The sequence below is a fragment of the Cydia pomonella genome, chromosome 16 (assembly GCF_033807575.1).
Source record: "Cydia pomonella isolate Wapato2018A chromosome 16, ilCydPomo1, whole genome shotgun sequence".
In the NCBI taxonomy this organism is placed as follows: domain Eukaryota; kingdom Metazoa; phylum Arthropoda; class Insecta; order Lepidoptera; family Tortricidae; genus Cydia; species Cydia pomonella.
The window spans coordinates 1,562,908-1,586,361 of NC_084718.1; the positions used below are offsets into that span (position 1 = coordinate 1,562,908).

General features: G+C 45.6%; 2 protein-coding genes across 2 annotated transcripts in view; both read left to right on the forward strand.

Annotated features, from left to right (window-relative positions):
- The window catches only part of LOC133526222 (protein transport protein Sec31A), a 59,023-nt gene that overhangs the window by 12,815 nt on the left and 22,754 nt on the right, over positions 1 to 23,454 (forward strand). The window contains exons 8-17 of the mRNA XM_061862750.1: positions 93 to 251; positions 3,414 to 3,569; positions 11,265 to 11,336; positions 12,159 to 12,259; positions 12,891 to 13,003; positions 14,944 to 15,020; positions 18,850 to 18,906; positions 20,509 to 20,593; positions 21,592 to 21,702; positions 22,011 to 22,208. Of these exons, the coding sequence (XP_061718734.1) occupies positions 93 to 251; positions 3,414 to 3,569; positions 11,265 to 11,336; positions 12,159 to 12,259; positions 12,891 to 13,003; positions 14,944 to 15,020; positions 18,850 to 18,906; positions 20,509 to 20,593; positions 21,592 to 21,702; positions 22,011 to 22,208 (1,129 nt within the window). The remainder of the gene's footprint in view (positions 1 to 92; positions 252 to 3,413; positions 3,570 to 11,264; positions 11,337 to 12,158; positions 12,260 to 12,890; positions 13,004 to 14,943; positions 15,021 to 18,849; positions 18,907 to 20,508; positions 20,594 to 21,591; positions 21,703 to 22,010; positions 22,209 to 23,454) is intronic.
- Positions 8,283 to 9,616, forward strand: LOC133526210 (uncharacterized). Its single transcript, XM_061862734.1, has one exon. It carries the CDS (start codon positions 8,351 to 8,353, stop codon positions 9,596 to 9,598), a length of 1,248 nt encoding a protein of 415 aa, XP_061718718.1. The 5' UTR covers positions 8,283 to 8,350; the 3' UTR covers positions 9,599 to 9,616.

The window sequence follows — 23,454 nt, forward strand, 5'->3', positions numbered from 1 at the left end:
ATCATTGATCAAGTGTGCTGTTAAAAGCTCTGTCGAGATCCTCTAAAGGAACTTCTACCTTATACCCTATCACTTAAAGTCCATGTTTCCAGGGCGGAGAGCTGCTTGTCGAAGTGGCACAGCAAGAGCAGTGGGTGTTCGACGTGTCCTGGTGTGCCCGGGACCCTAGTTTGCTGGTGTCGAGCTCTTTCGAGCAGCAAGTCACTGTGCATTCGTTGTTGGGTGGTGGAGGCAGCGCGAGGCCAGAAACTGTAAGTTATAATTAGTATTTTTAAATCTAATTCTAATACATTTTCATGAAGTCTACCGACGATGAAAAAGAAACATTAATATGCTTATGCGAATTTTTTGTTTGTCGAAGAAATAATGGGTAATATTTTTACAAGTGACCTAAATACAAAACTAATGTATTATTATAACAAAAAGCTGTGAGAAGGGAATACATACTCGATCTCGCGAGATCTCGAGCCAATTTTTGAGAGTTAATCTCGTCGGCAAGAAATCTCGATTTTTGCAATCTTCGTCGAGATCTAGATGAATATTTTCGAGATCTCGAATGAGGTTTAAAAGATGGACACGTATGAATTGCTCTGTTATGAGAAAAGAGAATTTGAAATCCCTCACACAGCCGCCCTCACACAGTAGCACTGCCTGAATAACATACATAAGTAAAAAAAAAAAAACTCATATACACCCCTGAGTTTTTTTTTTTTTTTACTTATGTATGTTATTCAGGCAGTGCTACTGTGTGAGGGCGGCTTTAATAGGCAAAACTCTGCGTAGGGGGAGCCACTAGCACATTCAGAAGGCATACAAAAAGCAAAAGACTGCAAAATACGAAAAAATACGATAGACAAGCAGATAACGATTTTTTTTGCAATTCGCGGTAGGTCCCCGTAAACAAACCGCCTTGATGCATCAATGTCATATTTTATTCGCAATAAATTATCTGTGAAACCTTGTCAAAAAACTGTTTAAAGCGTAGTAATAAGTATGTACAAGTTACTATATGGTTCAGGATGTGCGCTAGAGCTGCACTCTGGTGGCATATTATTGCAGTAATACGCTGTAGAGCGCTCTGTGCTGGAGGATCGGGCGGAGCATACTTATAATTATTTACATGATTTTTTATCTTATTTTTCTTTGTAAGTTGCTGTTTTGCCTGTTTTATTTTGCAAATATAACAACAAGGATCGTAAATAGGTAGTATACTGAATTCTTAGAATGTTTTCGTCAAAATTAGGTTTTCAATTTTTAATTACTTTGTCAAATTTCGATCGCGTCGAGATTAATCTCGATCTCGAATGTTTGACGGTCGATATCTCGAAACACTCAATTTCGTTTTAATTTTTTTGCGAGAGATCTCGTATCAACAATCTTGGTTCGAGATTGCATTGCCTGACGAACGAAGACTTGGCGAACCCTATTTGGCTTCTCTCTTTAAATATTTCTTAAAACTAAATTTTAAGATCATCATCATCATCATCATTTAAGAGCATGGCTCTTGTCGGTGGAGTAGACGCCAGTTTTCGCGGTCCTCGGCCAAGTTCTTTAGGTCCCTGTAAGACACGACATTTACTTTTCCTTTTAGTTGCTGCGTGTAACTTGCTCGTGGTTTTCCTCTTCCTCTTCTACCTTCGATCTTGCCTTCCAAAATAGTTTTAAAGAAAGTGTCGTGTCTTATCAAGTGACCTATCATTTTTCCTCGTCTATTCTCTATGGTCCTCAGTAGGTTTCTCCTCTCTCCAACAATTAGCAGCACTTCCTCGTTCGATTTTTTCTCAGTCCAACTTATTCTCTCCATTCTTCTCCACAACCACATCTCAAAAGCCTCCAAGCGTTTCCTATCCTTCTGCCTCATTGTCCACGTCTCACACCCATACAAAGCGATGCTCCAGATGTATATCTTAATTAGGCGTTTTTTTTATATTCTTAGATATCTTAGCCTTTAGCAAATGTTTTTTGGCGTTGAACGCTGTTTTCGCCATTGCTATCCTTGATATTATTTCATCTGTACATCTGGAGTCTTGTGTAATTAAGCTGCCTAAATATCTAAATTTGTTTACTTGTTCTATATGTGTCCCTCTGATGACAATTTGTTCCTTAACCGGGCGAAATTTTGAAGCAATTAGTGTTTTAGTTTTATTAATGTTAATTTTGAGTCCAAATTGTGTAAAAATTAGATCCATCTGTTCCATTACTCTTTTTAATTCTGTTGAACTTGGGGCCAGTGCTGCTATGTCGTCCGCAAATCTAATAAATGATATTCTTTCCCCATTAAATTTGACTCCTCCTTCAGTTTTTTCTAAAACTTTTCTAATGGCACACTCCATAAATATATTAAAGATAAGGGGTGAGAGTGGACAACCCTGCCGCACTCCTTGTTTTATCCTTGCTCTGCAACTTTCCTCTCCCACACTGATAATTGTTTCCTGTTCTTTATACAAATTAAAAATCATTCTTCGGTCTCTGAAATCTAAGCCTGCCTCCCTTAAAATTGTCATCATGCTCTTCCAATTGACCCTATCAAAGGCTTTTTCCAAGTCAATAAAGGCTATATGTATGTTTTGGCCCAGGTCTATTCTCCTGTCTACAATACTTCTCAGCGCCAGTATGGCCTCTCTCGTACCTTTTTTCTGTCGGAATCCATATTGGTCTGGTCCAAGGTATTCTTCCATCACTGGTCTAATTCTATTTTGGATGATTTTAAGTAATATCTTCGATGCCTGTGAGATTAAGCTTAGCGTCCGGTGTTCATCGCATTTTACGATGAAATTTTAAGATGTAAATTTACAAAAAAAAGATCCATATAATTATTGTACCTATAATCTACCTATCTGCTTTATTCTGTGCTTGTTTCAACTTCAACTTGTTCAACTTTAACATTTATTCAGCAAATAGGCCACAAGGGTACTTGTACACGTCAACATAGAATTTACATACATACAAGGAAAAACAAGAACATCAACAAGTATAAAATTTAATTTGTGCAAGAAACAGTTATACCTACCAACGGAGCTAATGAGAACGGTCGGAGATAAATGCAACTACTGACCTATCTCATTGGCTAGGTACTGTTATTGCCAAAGTATTTGACGGCTTGCTTAATAGACATCTAGATATTCATGCTACGCTACATGATAACCAGTTCGGGTTTAGACCCAAACTCTCAACAGAAAGTGCCACTACCGATAATAAGCAGCGTTTTAGTTACGCACATGACAAGAGTATTGACGGTCTAGTATTATTAGTCTATGACCGTGCGAGCACAAAGCGTCCCTGTTTCAACTTGCACAAGAAAATCATTTATTTCAGGCTTTTAACGGATCCGTATGTAATCCGGAAGTCAAGGGGATTGGTGGTGTAGTATTATTAGTGGATGGCTCGGTGTATAACAAGCCCGCTTGTTACAGAGCGGCCAGAGCCAGTCGAACATCCTGGAGGCATTCGGCGCGGCGTCGCTCGGGCAGCTGCCGCAGGTGTCGCGCGCCGCCCCGCCGCCCGCCGCCCGCGCCGTGCTGCCGCGCGCGCCCAGGTGGCTGCGCAGGCCTGTGGGAGCCAAGTTCGCTGTGAGTACTGTATCCCTCGGGCAGCCCGCAGGTGTCGCGCGCCGCCCCGCCGCCCGCCGCCCGCGCCGTGCTGCCGCGCGCGCCCAGGTGGCTGCGCAGGCCTGTGGGAGCCAAGTTCGCTGTGAGTACTGTATCCCTCGGGCAGCCCGCAGGTGTCGCGCGCCGCCCCGCCGCCCGCCGCCCGCGCCGTGCTGCCGCGCGCGCCCAGGTGGCTGCGCAGGCCTGTGGGAGCCAAGTTCGCTGTGAGTACTGTATCCCTCGGGCAGCCCGCAGGTGTCGCGCGCCGCCCCGCCGCCCGCCGCCCGCGCCGTGCTGCCGCGCGCGCCCAGGTGGCTGCGCAGGCCTGTGGGAGCCAAGTTCGCTGTGAGTACTGTATCCCTCGGGCAGCCCGCAGGTGTCGCGCGCCGCCCCGCCGCCCGCCGCCCGCGCCGTGCTGCCGCGCGCGCCCAGGTGGCTGCGCAGGCCTGTGGGAGCCAAGTTCGCTGTGAGTACTGTATCCCTCGGGCAGCCCGCAGGTGTCGCGCGCCGCCCCGCCGCCCGCCGCCCGCGCCGTGCTGCCGCGCGCGCCCAGGTGGCTGCGCAGGCCTGTGGGAGCCAAGTTCGCTGTGAGTACTGTATCCCTCGGGCAGCCCGCAGGTGTCGCGCGCCGCCCCGCCGCCCGCCGCCCGCGCCGTGCTGCCGCGCGCGCCCAGGTGGCTGCGCAGGCCTGTGGGAGCCAAGTTCGCTGTGAGTACTGTATCCCTCGGGCAGCCCGCAGGTGTCGCGCGCCGCCCCGCCGCCCGCCGCCCGCGCCGTGCTGCCGCGCGCGCCCAGGTGGCTGCGCAGGCCTGTGGGAGCCAAGTTCGCTGTGAGTACTGTATCCCTCGGGCAGCCCGCAGGTGTCGCGCGCCGCCCCGCCGCCCGCCGCCCGCGCCGTGCTGCCGCGCGCGCCCAGGTGGCTGCGCAGGCCTGTGGGAGCCAAGTTCGCTGTGAGTACTGTATCCCTCGGGCAGCCCGCAGGTGTCGCGCGCCGCCCCGCCGCCCGCCGCCCGCGCCGTGCTGCCGCGCGCGCCCAGGTGGCTGCGCAGGCCTGTGGGAGCCAAGTTCGCTGTGAGTACTGTATCCCTCGGGCAGCCCGCAGGTGTCGCGCGCCGCCCCGCCGCCCGCCGCCCGCGCCGTGCTGCCGCGCGCGCCCAGGTGGCTGCGCAGGCCTGTGGGAGCCAAGTTCGCTGTGAGTACTGTATCCCTCGGGCAGCCCGCAGGTGTCGCGCGCCGCCCCGCCGCCCGCCGCCCGCGCCGTGCTGCCGCGCGCGCCCAGGTGGCTGCGCAGGCCTGTGGGAGCCAAGTTCGCTGTGAGTACTGTATCCCTCGGGCAGCCCGCAGGTGTCGCGCGCCGCCCCGCCGCCCGCCGCCCGCGCCGTGCTGCCGCGCGCGCCCAGGTGGCTGCGCAGGCCTGTGGGAGCCAAGTTCGCTGTGAGTACTGTATCCCTCGGGCAGCCCGCAGGTGTCGCGCGCCGCCCCGCCGCCCGCCGCCCGCGCCGTGCTGCCGCGCGCGCCCAGGTGGCTGCGCAGGCCTGTGGGAGCCAAGTTCGCTGTGAGTACTGTATCCCTCGGGCAGCCCGCAGGTGTCGCGCGCCGCCCCGCCGCCCGCCGCCCGCGCCGTGCTGCCGCGCGCGCCCAGGTGGCTGCGCAGGCCTGTGGGAGCCAAGTTCGCTGTGAGTACTGTATCCCTCGGGCAGCCCGCAGGTGTCGCGCGCCGCCCCGCCGCCCGCCGCCCGCGCCGTGCTGCCGCGCGCGCCCAGGTGGCTGCGCAGGCCTGTGGGAGCCAAGTTCGCTGTGAGTACTGTATCCCTCGGGCAGCCCGCAGGTGTCGCGCGCCGCCCCGCCGCCCGCCGCCCGCGCCGTGCTGCCGCGCGCGCCCAGGTGGCTGCGCAGGCCTGTGGGAGCCAAGTTCGCTGTGAGTACTGTATCCCTCGGGCAGCCCGCAGGTGTCGCGCGCCGCCCCGCCGCCCGCCGCCCGCGCCGTGCTGCCGCGCGCGCCCAGGTGGCTGCGCAGGCCTGTGGGAGCCAAGTTCGCTGTGAGTACTGTATCCCTCGGGCAGCCCGCAGGTGTCGCGCGCCGCCCCGCCGCCCGCCGCCCGCGCCGTGCTGCCGCGCGCGCCCAGGTGGCTGCGCAGGCCTGTGGGAGCCAAGTTCGCTGTGAGTACTGTATCCCTCGGGCAGCCCGCAGGTGTCGCGCGCCGCCCCGCCGCCCGCCGCCCGCGCCGTGCTGCCGCGCGCGCCCAGGTGGCTGCGCAGGCCTGTGGGAGCCAAGTTCGCTGTGAGTAGTGTATCCCTCGGGCAGCCCGCAGGTGTCGCGCGCCGCCCCGCCGCCCGCCGCCCGCGCCGTGCTGCCGCGCGCGCCCAGGTGGCTGCGCAGGCCTGTGGGAGCCAAGTTCGCTGTGAGTACTGTATCCCTCGGGCAGCCCGCAGGTGTCGCGCGCCGCCCCGCCGCCCGCCGCCCGCGCCGTGCTGCCGCGCGCGCCCAGGTGGCTGCGCAGGCCTGTGGGAGCCAAGTTCGCTGTGAGTACTGTATCCCTCGGGCAGCCCGCAGGTGTCGCGCGCCGCCCCGCCGCCCGCCGCCCGCGCCGTGCTGCCGCGCGCGCCCAGGTGGCTGCGCAGGCCTGTGGGAGCCAAGTTCGCTGTGAGTACTGTATCCCTCGGGCAGCCCGCAGGTGTCGCGCGCCGCCCCGCCGCCCGCCGCCCGCGCCGTGCTGCCGCGCGCGCCCAGGTGGCTGCGCAGGCCTGTGGGAGCCAAGTTCGCTGTGAGTACTGTATCCCTCGGGCAGCCCGCAGGTGTCGCGCGCCGCCCCGCCGCCCGCCGCCCGCGCCGTGCTGCCGCGCGCGCCCAGGTGGCTGCGCAGGCCTGTGGGAGCCAAGTTCGCTGTGAGTACTGTATCCCTCGGGCAGCCCGCAGGTGTCGCGCGCCGCCCCGCCGCCCGCCGCCCGCGCCGTGCTGCCGCGCGCGCCCAGGTGGCTGCGCAGGCCTGTGGGAGCCAAGTTCGCTGTGAGTACTGTATCCCTCGGGCAGCCCGCAGGTGTCGCGCGCCGCCCCGCCGCCCGCCGCCCGCGCCGTGCTGCCGCGCGCGCCCAGGTGGCTGCGCAGGCCTGTGGGAGCCAAGTTCGCTGTGAGTACTGTATCCCTCGGGCAGCCCGCAGGTGTCGCGCGCCGCCCCGCCGCCCGCCGCCCGCGCCGTGCTGCCGCGCGCGCCCAGGTGGCTGCGCAGGCCTGTGGGAGCCAAGTTCGCTGTGAGTACTGTATCCCTCGGGCAGCCCGCAGGTGTCGCGCGCCGCCCCGCCGCCCGCCGCCCGCGCCGTGCTGCCGCGCGCGCCCAGGTGGCTGCGCAGGCCTGTGGGAGCCAAGTTCGCTGTGAGTACTGTATCCCTCGGGCAGCCCGCAGGTGTCGCGCGCCGCCCCGCCGCCCGCCGCCCGCGCCGTGCTGCCGCGCGCGCCCAGGTGGCTGCGCAGGCCTGTGGGAGCCAAGTTCGCTGTGAGTACTGTATCCCTCGGGCAGCCCGCAGGTGTCGCGCGCCGCCCCGCCGCCCGCCGCCCGCGCCGTGCTGCCGCGCGCGCCCAGGTGGCTGCGCAGGCCTGTGGGAGCCAAGTTCGCTGTGAGTACTGTATCCCTCGGGCAGCCCGCAGGTGTCGCGCGCCGCCCCGCCGCCCGCCGCCCGCGCCGTGCTGCCGCGCGCGCCCAGGTGGCTGCGCAGGCCTGTGGGAGCCAAGTTCGCTGTGAGTACTGTATCCCTCGGGCAGCCCGCAGGTGTCGCGCGCCGCCCCGCCGCCCGCCGCCCGCGCCGTGCTGCCGCGCGCGCCCAGGTGGCTGCGCAGGCCTGTGGGAGCCAAGTTCGCTGTGAGTACTGTATCCCTCGGGCAGCCCGCAGGTGTCGCGCGCCGCCCCGCCGCCCGCCGCCCGCGCCGTGCTGCCGCGCGCGCCCAGGTGGCTGCGCAGGCCTGTGGGAGCCAAGTTCGCTGTGAGTACTGTATCCCTCGGGCAGCCCGCAGGTGTCGCGCGCCGCCCCGCCGCCCGCCGCCCGCGCCGTGCTGCCGCGCGCGCCCAGGTGGCTGCGCAGGCCTGTGGGAGCCAAGTTCGCTGTGAGTAGTGTATCCCTCGGGCAGCCCGCAGGTGTCGCCCGCACCGTGCTGCCGCGCGCTCTCAAGTGGCTCGCTCGCGAGAGGAAGGTCGCTAGATGTTCAATCGGAACGCTCACCACAAACGAATTCAAGTTCACATTGTATCGAGAATCCATCTTCGCGACCTTCAGGACGAATTCGTACATTCTTTACGATGTCATCGACCTTCGTAAGGTAGAGTATACGGGACACATACAGCAGTGTTTTCGGTGCTGCAGGGTGCAGTCGGTGCGGCACCGCACTGATTCTGACGAGCTAGCTTCTTTCTGCTCTCCACCTTTTTGAAACCATCTCTGCCGCATCCCGACTCTTTTAGAGTCAGCTGTGATAGATCCTTGTGACCAGGTTCACGAAGGCTCTACACACTTTTCTTCGGCCGCTGCTTAAACTTGAACACAGCAGGCGACTTTGCGACAGTAGCAGCGTAGGAACGTTGTGGGGTCAACGTACGGTTGTGGGGTTGTGGAGTCAACGTACGGTTGTGGAGTAGTGGGGTCAACGTACGGTTGTGGGGTAGAGTGGAGTTAGTATTCATTTTGTTCATTGGTTTAAATCAAGCGGTCATGATCTGGGTCATTAGTCATCTATCGCACCCACAGCTATAGTATAATGTCTAAGTGGAGCAAAAATGTCGGAAAATAGCCCATTTAATCGTAGTGGACTAACACGCCGCAGCCCGCCCTCAACACCCACACCGCAGCCCGGCCCGCCCGGGCCCGCACTCGCAAACATGCAACAGGAAGAAGAGCCCCCGAAGGTATTTCCCACAAGTGACATCCAAACCTGGCTAAAGAAGATTGAACTGAACCTGCAAGACGTATGCGCTACATCTGCAGAAGGTAAACTTAACTCTGACCAGAAGATTAGAATTAACAACCTGTGTCGTACCGTGACCCACTATGCCTCACAAATGGCTGTTGAATATCAAGCCCTGAAACAACATGCAATCCAAGCATATCAGTCCCGCCAAGCTCACCAGGAAAAAATAGACCTCGCACAACGCTTCAAAGAACTAAAGGAGTCGATTGAGGAATCAAGCCGATCAGTCTCGGGATCTGTCTCGTTTGCCGACGCCCTTAAGAAAAATGGATCAAGGTACGTCCAACCATCTAACATCAGTTCAGTCGCAATTTACCCGGTCGACAAATTGAAATCGAGCGAGGAGACAAAATCCCTCGTTCAAAAGATTATCCGGCCCGACGAAATGAAGCTGCACGTGAGAGGGTTGCGCAAGATCAGAAACGGCGGTGTAGTTATAAGCACTGACTCCAGAGAGGACGTCATAAAACTCAAGCAATCAGCGCAGCTTACGACCTCTGGACTTACTGTTGATGAGCCACAAAAACGCAAGCCCAGAATTGTAGTCATTGGAGTTCCCACGGACATGCAGGAACCTGAAGTTCTGAAATGTATTTACCAACAAAACTTAGCCGATAAATTACAAGGTTGGTCGCTTGAAAAATTTATGGCATCGATTAAGCTAAGTCACAAATCCGGGAAAAAAGGCGCCGAGACCTGTAATTATATAATTGAGGTCTCTGGAGTGATACGCAAGGCCTTAATTACGAACGATAGAGTTTTTGTGAACTGGTCATCGTGCCCTGTAAGGGATTTCACCCTGGTTACCCGCTGCTTTAAATGTCAATTCTACGGTCATGCAGCGAAGACCTGCAAAATGGAGTCTAACGTCTGCGGACATTGCGGCGAAGCGGGTCACTCATTTAAGGAATGTACAAAAAAGGACAAAGCACCAAAGTGTGCAACATGCTTCCACTACAAGAAACCATGCGACCACGAAACAGGCGACGCCGAATGCCCAGCTAGACAAATGGCCGAAAAAAGGTATATAAACTCCATAGATTATGAAGGCGCCTAAGAGCGCTAACTTTTCACATATTTAACTACCTATGAATAATAGCATATTCTCTGACCTAGATAGTTTCTCTGTATCAGAGTCTAAAGCATGCGATGTCGAAACTTGCAAACAACACATTCGTCTCTGTCAGAATTCATTATCAATTTTAACTCAAAACATACGCAGTATTTCCAAAAATTTTGATAATTTTAATGTATTTCAACAAAGACTGGATATTACTTGTGACATCATTGTACTGACAGAATGTTGGCTTAATACCCATACTAATCTACCAAATATGCCAGGTTTCATATCGTATAGCAGTTAGTTTAATTATAACCAAAACGACGGGGTAGTAGTTTATGTTAAAAATAACTTAAACATCACAGTTGAGGAACCCCATATACTAGATTGCAATCGGCTTTTAATTAAAATCGGATCAGATACTGCAATATTAGCCTTGTATAGACCCCCCTCCTTTAAAAATATAAGTAATTTTATCGAATCTCTGGATGAAAATCTAAGTAAATTAACATCCTTTAAAAATATAATATTGATAGGAGATATTAATATCAACATACTAGTTGAAAGCAGCGAATCGTCTTTGACAGCCCAGAGCTACCTTAACCTATGCTCTTTCCATGGCTTACTCCCAGCGCACACGCTTCCTACGCACCAAAGCGGGTCTTGCTTAGATCATATTATGGTAAAATCGAATTATTCGGCATTAGCACTTGTTACTAACTCTACAGTGACCGACCATAGAGCTGCCCTACTAACCCTATATCGTAAATCACGTAACACATGCACTCGCACGCAATTTGTCTCTAAATTAAACATAAACAAACTTAGAGATGATTTATGCAATATTGACTTTGGCCCCGTTTATAATTCTGCTGATGCAGAAAATAGTATGCTCTACTTGATTAAAAATGTCCAACAAGCAATATTACTTAACACTTATAATACACGTTTAAATAGCAAGAATTTTAATATAAAACCATGGATTACAATTATATAACTTCAGGACTTCTTCGATCCATGAGACACAGGGATAAACTTCACCTGAAAGCTTACTAATAGTCGTAAAATGATTTCTTACTGTACTTGGATATAGAATACTTAAATAAGTTATTTTGTTAAGGTTATCACCCTACCAGATTTTTATTGTGTACTATTTATAATTATTATAATTAAGTGAATAATTACAAATTAATTAATATGGTCCTATTCTGCCTGAAACACAGGAACTCCTAGTTCAGGCATTTGTAAACTTTTCCTTATCCTTAATCCTTAGTCTTTAAGTGCTAACACTGTACTTATACTGTTTTCAATAAAATTATTTGTATTTGTATTTGTTGTATTTGTATTCAAATTGGATATTGCGTCAAGAGCTAGACCATTTCGTTAAAGCGCGAATTTATGACCTTAAATGATGTCAAGGGAATACGACTTTAATCAATCAGTCCTGCAGAAGGAAAGGTCATAAGATAAATTTTAGCACTTTCAATAAACCTACTGATGAATGCTTCAAAAGTTAAATTTGAGACGTTAATAGAAAAGTTTAAATATACATTACAAAGTATTTATGTATACTAGACTATTTTTTTACAATAGTTTATTTTAAATAAAATTAAAACTTGAAATAAATACGTAAACTTGTTCTACTGGAATGTTTTTCTTTCAGTTCGGCGGCAAACTGGTGACGTTTGAGAAGTGCCCTCAAGAAAACCCACAGAAAACTGTACACATTAGCCAGGTAATTATTACCAAATAATTATTAAGAGGATACAGGATTTAAATATTATAAGCGCTGGTGGCCTAGCGGTAATAGCGTGCGACTTGCAATCCGGAGGTCGCGGGTTCAAACCCCGGCTCGTACCAATGAGTTATTCGGAACTTATGTACGAAATATCATTTGATATTTACCAGTCGCTTTTCGGTGAAGGAAAACAGCGTGAGGAAACCGGACTAATCCCAACAAGGCCTAGTTTACCCTCTGGATTGGAAGGTCAGATGGCAGTCGCTTTCTTAAAAAAAACTAGTGCCTACGCCAAATCTTGGGATTAGTTGTCAAGCGGACCCCAGGCACTCACGAGCCGTGGCAAATGCCGGGACAACGCGAGGAAGATGAAGATTGCGCTAAAAAAAGCAGCAATGAAAGTAAATCGAATCAAAACATGTAATTATCATAACCTCAAATATTTACGATCTACGATCTTGATTGTATATTGTAGGCACTTTGCTTCAGTTCATGCACAAGCTTATTTTATTATATTGGCATTACTGGTGACAGCAGAAATTTCTCTTGAAATAGCAACGATTCAGATCATTCAGAATGTAAACAAACATGATGGCTATCATTCACTATCCACATTCCACAGATAAAACACAGATGACACTCGATTTTGGATTATTCGAAAACAGTGTTGCTAACCCGCGATTTTTCAAATTTGCCGCCTTTTGCTACTGACAAGATTTGCTTGGCCAAGTATATTTCGTTTATAAGTGATGAGTTTAAAATATTCGAATTCAAATTTATTGCCAATTACTTTATTAATATTAACATGTACGAATATAGGTGGTGAGTGAACCGGAAATAATCGAGCTGGCAGCGGGGCTGGACGAGGTGCTCGGCTCCACGCTCAGCAGCGAGCCGGGCGCCGTGGAGGCGTTGGCGCAGTGAGTATAGTCGTAGTCGTTCGCTGTGTAGCTGGCCCCCCGCGGCTGATCCTTTGTCTATTATTAACTAAAACAGCGCGTGCCACTACCTGCATAAAAAATGGTCCGGTCACTTTATCCGGTTATTGAATTACAACTCCTATGGTAATTGAAATAAGATTCAAAATGAACAAATGGAAAAATAATTTGCGATTTCTTGTGTGGGCTCTCTACGGTTACTGAGTGCCGGCGAGTCGAACGCTACAGAACCAGTCTAAAATGTGTCCTCGATATGCGGAGCAAAGGCGCGTCGGAGAGCGCACCTACACTGGTTTTTTGAGCGTTAGACTAGCCCGCGCTCAGGTGCCTATTAGAATTATATGACCGTTTTTTTGCAGGTAGTGGCACGTGCGGTTTTAGTTAACAATAGACAAAGGATTAGCCGCCAGGGGCCAGCTACAAAGCTAACGTCTATAACAAACCTATAGTCTGTCATTTGTTACCTCATTATAAACGTCATATTTTCTTAGAGATTGGTTATTTATGATGAATTTGATGACATTGTCACACTTTATAATTGCAAATAGCATGCAAAGTTAGCTCGATCTAGTCAGATTATTTTGAGATTGAGTTATTTTTATTCGGTTGTCAGGTACTGTCGGCAAAAAGGCGACGCCGCAAGCGAGCAAAACGATCGCTACACGTGGTTCTTCCTTCGAGCGAGTTTCCTACCCAACTTCAAAAGTGAGGTGCTTAATCTGCTGGGTAAGTTCGCTATTGACGTTAAAGCTTTTTTTTAGGGTTCTGTAGTCAACTAGTAGCCTTTTGAAGGCGTTATTCCATCGTCCACACTGTTAACTGTCCATCGGTGGACCTTATTACAAAAGTCAGAAGGTCCACCGATGGACAGTTAAAAGTGTTTCTTCGATAAAATACCACCTGCAAACAAAATGCCGCAGTTTAGCTTTAGTTAAGACGGTACTAGCCAAACTCAAGCACGCTAAGTACAATGCCCTGGAATCAATGTACGAGTTTGTGCCGATTGCTGTAGACCCTGGGGTAGAGTTGTGCCGTTCTCGAGTTTACTACGGGGAATTTTTTTGAGCGAGAACATTCTTCATAAAAAACAGAATGTTACCGAGAACGGCACAACTATACCCTGGGGATCGGAGGCTAAACTGTTTATTAAGGAACTTGGTCGCTGGCATAGGGATAGGGGCTGCGATCCGCTCCGGGTCGTATCTGGTTCAGGGTATTTCGTTGGCTATACAGCGTGGAAACGCTGCTAGTTTGATGATAACCTCTGGGCTTTGCGATTCAGGGCGGTCATTTAATAGTACATTACTATAGAGGCCGGGAAACGTAGGGTTGCAGGCCAAGTAGATATAGACGCGGATAGAGATACACGGCCGGCAATCCCGTTTCTCGCCGAGATTTGTATAGTGCTTTTCACAAACTTGCAAGTAAAACAAAAAAAAAATGTAGTCAATTTGTTTTGTGGCGACCTACTTGGCTCGCCACTCTACCAGCGGTGCCTTACGCGGGAAAGTCCGCGCGCCTGCGCGATGCGCCACCGCCGTTGCTTAGCAACGAATATAACGAATATGCACAACAAATCACCGTACCGTACCTATATTTGTTGATGGTTGGATGCCAAGACGTTGTGTCACAATTTGACGTTAAAAAACAAAAGAAGGTTGCTTTACAGTCCTAGGTGTGTAAGGCAGTATGAAATTCCTTTACATATCATCTTCACTCATCGCACCTGATATGTAGTATTTCCGGACCTAATTTGACGCAAGTCATGTCAACATTTCATAGCAAGTTTGAGAAAAATTACTTTATTATAATAATTAACGTAACGGAAAATGATGAAGCCTGTTGCGGATAGCTTTATTGTTTATGTGTAATGACGACGCCTGTTGCTGATATATGGTTGTACCCTCCTGACGAAACTTACGTTGCGGATTTGAATTTGTCAATTAGTTTGTAAGCATTATTCTGTACCTATGTGCAAATGAAATGTATCTGCATTTTAATTGATCTATAAATTTTCTTATATCTAAATCCAAGGTAGGTAATTTTTTTTTACATGAATGATGAAATACCGTGGGATTAAGTGTGATTGTAAATAATGATTTATTTATTGTTATGTTAATAACGATGAAATTGATAATTCAATGTATATATACCGTATTTTTTGACATTTAGATTTTATTCTAGAAAGTTTCTAGACTAGTATTTTTATACAATTTTGGTGTTTGACGATCCTTTCGTGAAATTCTTATTATTAAGTTTGCCATATCTATAATAATTCAATGTTTTTTTTAGAACATTAATAACTGCATCAATAAATTGCTCTGATATTTAGATTAAGATGATATTTGTAAAATTTGACGATTTAAAAGTGCTTGTTGCTAGGCCTATTTGAATATAGTACATTACGATACAAGTGCGAAAAATAGGAAATTCGAAACGAGTGGCGATAAATTAAAACACGACCGAAGGGAGTGTTTTAAATCGACACGAGTTGCGAATTACCTATTCGCACATGTATCGTACAACGTTTTACAGTACATATGGCCCTTTAAATGTTCGACACAGTAACGTAATATGCTATTTCTCGCACTAGTGCTATAAAGTAGCCCCATATGTACTGTAAAAGAATATATTGACTTTGAAATGTATTTTTACTTTTTATTCAGGATTCAAGCAAGACGAAATTCCGTCTAAGTTCAAGAATGGAGTCGCCGACCAGACCGACCACGCCGGGCTCAGCCGGGTAAGTTATCTAAGACCAGAAAAGTCTATTAAAAAAGAGTGTTAGCATGGGGTCTCTATTGGTTCCCATAAAGTTTTAAGTCATAATGTATTGTTTGTCCGCATTTTCGTTAGTCATAATTTGTTTTTTCTCAGAATCGCGTAACTTTTCAGGATTGGCATGAAACAAACCTAGCCTACCTAGAGGATAACCTAACGAAAATCCTGAAAAGTTAACGGTTTCAGAGTTATGACTAATGATAATCTGACTATTATTACATTATGACTTTCAATAATTATGTCAAACCAAGGGGTCCGGTTAGCATTCATACGACGCCACGTTGAAGAACAAGTATTACTAGAAAAAAACACTAAATTGCTAGAAAAAATGACATTATTGTTTGTGTTATTTCTTATGTGTGTCTGTATAACTTATCCTCTACTAACAGCCTAAAGCTAATGTTATACTACTCTTTCTGTCAAAGAGAATTTGAAATAGAGGTGTATTGTCAAAGAACACTTTATAGCCAAGTAAATTTAGTGCCTTCTTTCGACACATAATTAAAACTTTTAGAACGCCATTTGACTTTGATCCTTATTCTTATACTTATATGTGTTCAATTTGTTAAATATTAAAAAGTGGCGCCATCTAATAGATCAAATAGCAGGATCGATTCGAGCTATGGCGCCTGTCGTCAAGCTCACCATTCTTATTAACCTATCGAATGAGCTAATGCTTTTACGGATACTGGAAAGCGATATGTAAATGTACTACATACCTATACGAGGCCTGGATGTTACTGAGATGACCATATGAGTTGTGCTGGTGTCCGACTTTATTACCTACATATAACATGAGTATCACATGATTATCCACCTGGTTTCTTGAGCTTAATAGTCGCCTCCAAATCTACGCTTATAGCGACCCCATTCCTCACACAAAGTTTACCTTAAGTTCATATTAGCCTCACTGGATCACTGTTCACTCTGAGTACTGATAACGTTGGTCACAAAATACCAGAGACACATCATTATTCTAATAACACCATAAGAACGTCCTTGACTTGATCTAAAAGCAAATATCACTACCGCGTAGATCTGTTCGCACACAACCTCCTTTTTCCTACTGTCGTTCTCATCTACTCTCTCAACTTCAGCCAAAAAATCCCAATAACCTAGAAGCGGTTAGTTAACTTAAACGTGACTACTAGCGCCATCTACTCCTTGACGTTGGCAAATATTAGCCGGATCGCAATACGTTCGGGACAGCGCCATAACCTTTAGGTAGTGCCCGGTAAGATGGCGCCACTTTTTGATATGGAACAAATTGAACATATATCAGTGAAAGAATAAGGATTAAAGTCAAATGGCGTTCTAAAAGTTTTAATTGTGTCGACAGATGGCAGTAAATTTACGTGACTACAAAGTTATCTTTGGCAATACACCTCTATTTCAAATTCTCTTAGCTTTCTGAAACTCTTATCTCAACCTTACACTCACCACAGAAGGTTTACTATAACTTGAGTTCAGTGCGGAAATACTTAGTCTTGGGCTCATAATTCATAACGTCTATATTTCTTTGCACACTATACAAATTCACTTATACAATTCTATTGGGACACGGACACCCTAGAAAGACCTGTTAATAGTACGTTACAATACATGTGCGAAATATAGGAAATTCGCAATGAATGGCGATAAATCAAAACACGACCGGGAGTGTTTTAAATCGACACGAGTTGCGAATTACCTATTCGCACATGTATCGTACGTTTTACAGTATGGCCCTTTATATTTTCGACATATGCACGTAAAGTGCTAATTATCGCACTAGTGCGTTAAAGTAGCGACATATGTACTGTAATATATTTTACAGTACATATGGTGCTACTTTATAGCACTAGTGCGAAAATTAGCATATTACGTTACTGTGTCGAACATTCAAAGGGCCATATGTACTGTAAAACGTTGTACGATACATGTGCGAATAGGTAATTCGCAACTCGTGTCGATTTAAAACACTCCCTTCGGTCGTGTTTGAATTTATCGCCACTCGTTTCGAATTTCCTATTTTTCGCACTTGTATCGTAATGTACTATTGTTATGGGTTCATTTGTAATGTGAAATCTCAGTACACAACTATAAAAGTATAAAATATTATATAAATATGTATTAAGGTTTCCCAATAGAGTTGTGTATTCTGACAATAACTATCTGTGCAGTATCTGGAGAAAGCTGATGATGAATGACATTTCTTCATTAGACCTATTTTCGACTCCTGAACCGAGATTCTTAGCCACAGCCGGGCGCTACCTCGAGGCTATAGTCGCCCCGAGCACCATTAGCACTAATTAGATAATATTTAGGTACTTATATTTAAATTCTGACTAACTGTTGTTGGTAGTAATTTATTGTAATTTATTATAGCTATGTTATAATTCAATTCTTATATTCCTATGTGTCATGTCTGGTGTATACTGTAAGTGACATTATAAAAATAAATAAATAAATAAATAATAATAATAATAATTTTTCGGCACAAAATCAGTGTCGGGTATTTCTGAAAATCACTTTATTCCATCACATTAGAGTCGATTTTCGGAATTACTCTTGCATTAAAGCACTTATTCGGTAATACTCGAATAGGCTGGTATACAAGGTGTTTTTAGTCACCTGCAATAATTTACGGAGTGAATATACACTGTGTTTTTATTGAATTCTGTTAACTCCGAGGTATGGTTAAGTACGTTTAAGGAAACTAAATGGCATAGTTAATTTACAATTTTTTTTTTATAAAAAGTAATTACTTGTTGCATATAGCATTGTTGTAACACGGGCAATACATTTAATTTAACCAAACAATTGAGAACTGTGACATATCAATGTTATTTAGAACAACAATCGACCGAGATAGTATTTACGGTTAGTATCAAATATATACACTCGTACTAAACACTAATCAATATGTAAACAGGCCCTAAGGCATGTGCATACGCTCGTAAGGGCCTTATAAGATAAAAATAAATTTTTGATTATCTCCGAAATGGAGTTAATTAGAATAATACAAATACAAATACAAATAATTTTATTGAAAACAGTATAAGTACAGTGTTAGCGCTTAAAGACTAAGGATTAAGGATAAGGAAAAGTTTACAAATGCCTGAACTAGGAGTTCCTGTGTTTCAGGCAGAATAGGACCACATTAATTAATTTGTAATTATTCACTTAATTATAATTATAATTATAAATAATGGTGTCTTTGAGAAAGTTACTTAATTTAAGCTCAGGAATGCACCCTTGAAATTAACGGGAAAAAAACAAGGTGTATACTGAGCAACGTTTACTATTGGACCAACCCTGATATTGCGAAAAAAAATGTGCTTTTCAGACATTTTGGCCGTATGACCTTGACATTTTCTATGGGAGAGTAAAAATTTTTTTCGCGATGTCCGGATTGGTCCCATATTAAAAGTTGCTCAATATGACCTATATATTCAGCACGTAAATTATTGCAGGTTACTAAATAAACATTCTGTATACCAGTGTTGCCCGAACGTTAATTAGAATTGAAAATATTGAAAATTAACCCTTACAAATTTAACCATAAACTGTAATCGTCCGTTACGGTTTACGGTTCATTTTAAAAAAAAATACAATATTTTTAATGTTCAATTCTAATTAACTTTCAGCCAACACCTGCTGTATACTCTATTTCAAACGCCTTAAAGTACAAAATCAATAAAAACAACCATCAGATTTCTCCATACAATAACGCCGTAACTCCTCCCCACTGCCACTGTAAACTATACCCTGCACCAGTGTACATAAGGTCTGTTTCAACACGCGCCCAGGGCGAGTCCACGGAGACCGACGCGGAACTCTCCACTGACACCAGCACTGATCTTTCGGTGAGTTCGGGCGCTATGTAATGTAGCTCAACGATTGTGGACTTTAAAGTTATATCCATATGGTTCAAAATTCAATTTCAGTAGGTGCCGCGATAGTTTATAGAATACACATCACATGATTATAAATGCAATAAATGAATTATGAATTATTACACTTGTTGTGGGATTGAAATACATCATCTTCCTCACGTTGTCCCGGCTTTTTGCCACGGCTCATGGGAGTCTGGGGTCCGCATGGCAAGTATTCCCAAGAATTGACGTTGGTATTTTTTGCGAACGCGATTGCCATCTGCCCTTCCAACCAATAGGGTAAACTAGGCCTTGTTGGAATTAGTCCGGTTTCCTCGCGATGTTTTCTTTCACCGGAAAGCGACTGGTAAATATCAAATGATATTTCGTACATAAGTTCCGTGAAACTCATCGGTAAGAGCCGGGGTTTGAACCCGAAACTGCCAGAATGAAAGTCGCACGTCCTTACCGCTCTAGGCCACCAGCGCTTCTTGGAATTGAAATACGAATTACGAAAATGTATGTAATGGTAGCGTTTAGTTTTTTTTTTATTTTGATCGTTCAGAGGGTGAAAATATTAGTCCCCTTTTATAATTTTTTGTCAAAAACTGAAGATTTTATAGTGTTTTATTACACAATAAAAACGATTATTAATAAGTTAAATTTAATTGTTTTGAAGACCTGTCTGGCCTAGTGGGTAGTACCCCGCCTATGAAGCCGATGGTCCCGGGTTCAAAACCCGGCATTTATTCGTGTAATGAGCACGGATATTTGTTCCTGAGTCATGGATATTCTCATTCATGGAGTCTCTATGTATTGAAGTATTTATAAATATTTATATATTATATATATCGTTGTCTAAGTACCCACAACACAAGCGTTATTGAGCTTACTGTAGGACTTAGTCAATTTGTGTAATAATGTCCTATTATATTTATTTATTATAAAACGAAAAAAAAAGTGTCGTTGAGCTATGTTATACATTTGACGTCAACTAAATTCTTTCCTATCTAATCAGTGCTTACTGACACTAACATCTTTACAAAATTTCATCAATACAGTAAATAACGCATGAACATTGATTATAAAGTATTTGAACATAGTTTTTAAAGTAATCAAAAATGTATATAACGGGTCTATTGTTTCCCATAAAGTTTTAAGTCATAATGTATTGTTTGTCCGCATTTTCGTTACTCATAATTTGGTTTTTCTCAGAAACGCGTAACTTTTCAGAATTGCCATAAAACAAACCTAACCTTTTTATAGGATAACCTTACGAATATCCTGAAAAGTCAACTGTTTCAGAATTATGAGTAATGATGACATAATTATGACAATCATTACATTATCTTCTTCTTCTTTAAGTGCCTTCTCCATCCCGGAGGTTGGCGACCTTATGTCTATATGCCATTCTATCTGAAGTCATGCGAATTAGTTTCTCTGTACTGCCCACGTCCAACCAGTCTCTTACGTTCCTTGTCCATGATATTCTCCTTCTCCCACGTCCTGATTGAAGGGAAACGAGGACATGACTTTCAATAATTATGTCAAACAAAGGGATCTGGTATACAATTGAGTGTGTATTCGTTGCAGGATGCACACACACTGATCGAAAGGAAACTGGCTAATTTGGACCGGGAGCCCCAGGCACAAAATGTCGTCCTTCCCAACGGAGAAGGTATTTCAAACTTTTATGTGTGTGAATTACTGTTAGATATTGTATAATAACTACTACTTTATATAATTAAGTAACAAACAAGTAGGTATTAGGTTATTTTGCAGCTTTTATCCGAAAAAACGTCGTTTCAGAAATATATCCAATTTGTTGTTTGTATTTTTTTTTGTGTAATTAGACATTTAGAGACTGTACATCTCTAATAATTCCGTATTTGTAATTGTATTTTGTTATTTTTATTGATTGTAAAAGTTTAACATGTAAAAGTGTCCCTGTTGTTTATTTTTATTGCTAGGTAATGCTTAGAATTAATGAATTATTTTGTGGTATCGTCACGGAATAAATACAAGTACTACCGTACAGAAAGGAAACTTCCTACAAAACCGAAGTTTGACAGCGATTCAGGGACGAATCATGTTGTCCCTTTCTAATGTATGGCACTATCCCTTTCGGCTATTTAGGGTTGTCAGTATTCAAGTCATTATCTTATCTGTGGTTGTGCACGCAAAGGAACGTCAAGTTTTGCCAGCCCTAATAATTGCTCATAGCAATGTTGAGTCGAACGGAGTCCAGAATGCGAACGCTGCAGTTTCCCCTCACTGGTATCGTTTGCAGATGTTTGTGTTGATGCGAAAACGTGTTCAATGTGACGTGTGTTATTTTGACGACCGGTCTGGCCTAGTGGGTAGTGACCCTGCCTATGAAGCCGATGGTCCGGGGTTCAAATCCTGGTAAGGGCATTTATTCGTGTGATGAGCATGGATATTTATTTTGTTCCTGAGTCATGGGTGTTTTCTATGTATTTAAGTATTTATGTAATAATGTCCAATAATATTTATTTATTTATAAATATTTATATTATATATATCGTTGTCTAAGTACCCACAACATAATCTTTAATAAGCTTACTGTGGGACTTAGTCAATTTGTGTAATAATGTCGTATAATATTAATTTATTTATTTTATGCACAATTGGCCTCAATGTGTTGAATGTGGACAGATTCCACGAGCCTCATCTGCCGCGCGCTGGTGTGCGGGCAGCTGGAGGAGGCCGTGGAGCTGTGCCTGGACGCCCGGCGAGTGGCCGACGCCCTCATCATCGCCTCCCTGGGTAACTTATTCTTAATAACCTAATTTTTTATACTAAGTCGATCGCAAACAAGCATACGGCCCGCCTGTTGGTAAGCAGTCTCCGTAGCCTATGTACGCCTGCAACTCCTAAGGTGTTACATGCGCGTTGCCGACCCTGATACTCCGCACCCTCATTGAGGCCCGGCAACGTTACTCACCGGAAGGTTAAGGCGTTAACACTATAAGGTCTAGTGTCTAATTCTCTAATTTATGTCCCAAGTTGGACAAATAATTTGTTGCATGTGTTTTAATTTGCTAGGTGTATTTTAACGATTATTTTGTCCACAGGCAGTCAAGAGCTCCTGTACAAAGTCCAGAAATACCACCTGGCGCACTCCGGCCGCGACCCGGTGGGCCTGGTGGCCGGCAGCTTGCTGAGCGGCCGCTGGGAGGCGCTGCTGGCCGCCTCCAGCCCGTCCTCGTGGCGAGACGTGCTGGCGACGTGTGTCACTCACACTGACGGCGCCGAGCTGCAGCATTACTGCGGTAAATATTTATAGACATATATCATCCGTTTCTTTATTGTGCCGTTTTCGTGTTTATAGTCTCCCTAGCCAATTTGCTTAGTAGGAAATGACAGTAAATTAGAAAAAAAGTAGACGTGAAAAGGACGATCTCCCATACAAGTATAAGTTTTTTTTGACTAATTGGTTGGCAACAGGGATCGGAAACCGGTATTTTTTGTATGGGAACGAAAACGGTATTTTTTCGTTCTTTGTTAATTATTTCCTTTCTAATTGGGCAATCTAATAATACGAAGTCGTTATCTAAAAACACAACCGAGTCCTATACCGAAATATATGTTTATTTCAAAGTTTTTCCAAAAAACCGGTTCCGATCCCTGGTTGGCAAGACTTTACTTATAAAATAAAAAAATTAAGGTTCATATATGTTTACATAAAATGTAATCTTCCTACCAATTTGTAGTCGTTTACATCATACTTAACGCCTGTACCTGTATCGATCAATACTAAAGGTAGTACCGATGGTGAGCTCTGCTCTGGAACCTAGGAACATCATTCTTTGGCCGGATTGTCTTCTATTCTTACAAGGAAGGGTACCCAACTGTCCGACTCCGATTTGATTCATTTTGATATATGTTATAGAGTAGTCTAAAATAACGGACACGTATTTTTTTTTAGCTGCCCAAACTCAACCTGTTAGGAGAAAATGGCCTTCAAAGTACTAAAAAGTTACTAAATCTTCTAACTCCTATAGAAAGTGATGCTCAAGCAACTTACTAGTTAATGGCTGGTGTGAGTATATGTTTGAAAGCAGCAAAAAATAATGAGCACGTGTTTTGTTATATCTGCTTAAACTCAAGTTTTCCTAAAATTCAACTTTCAATCAAATCGGAGTCGGACAGTTGGGTACCCTTCCTTGTTAGTACCGACAACTGGTACTACAACATTTTGGGAATTATAAGACTGTTCTAACACAGTTTCTCGTCAGAAAAAACAAGTGTGCTAAGAAAGTGTTATAAGTAAGTAAGTAAGTAAATATTCTTTATTGCACCAACAATTATACATTTTACATACATGTAAAACTACAAATGAATTTTAAAGGAAAATAGAACCAGGTAACAACAGGCGGTCTTATCGCTAAAAAGCGATCTCTTCCAGACAACCTTTAGGTAGCAGGAAATTTCGAACTCATACAAAAGTCAACAGGTAGTGCAAGGAGCTAAATATGGAGACTATTAAATACAAACACACATACTAGTTACATAAGT

Bases quoted from the DNA above. Each gene is read 5' to 3' on its own strand.
- LOC133526210 (XM_061862734.1), top strand. From the start codon at position 8,351: ATGTCGGAAAATAGCCCATTTAATCGTAGTGGACTAACACGCCGCAGC.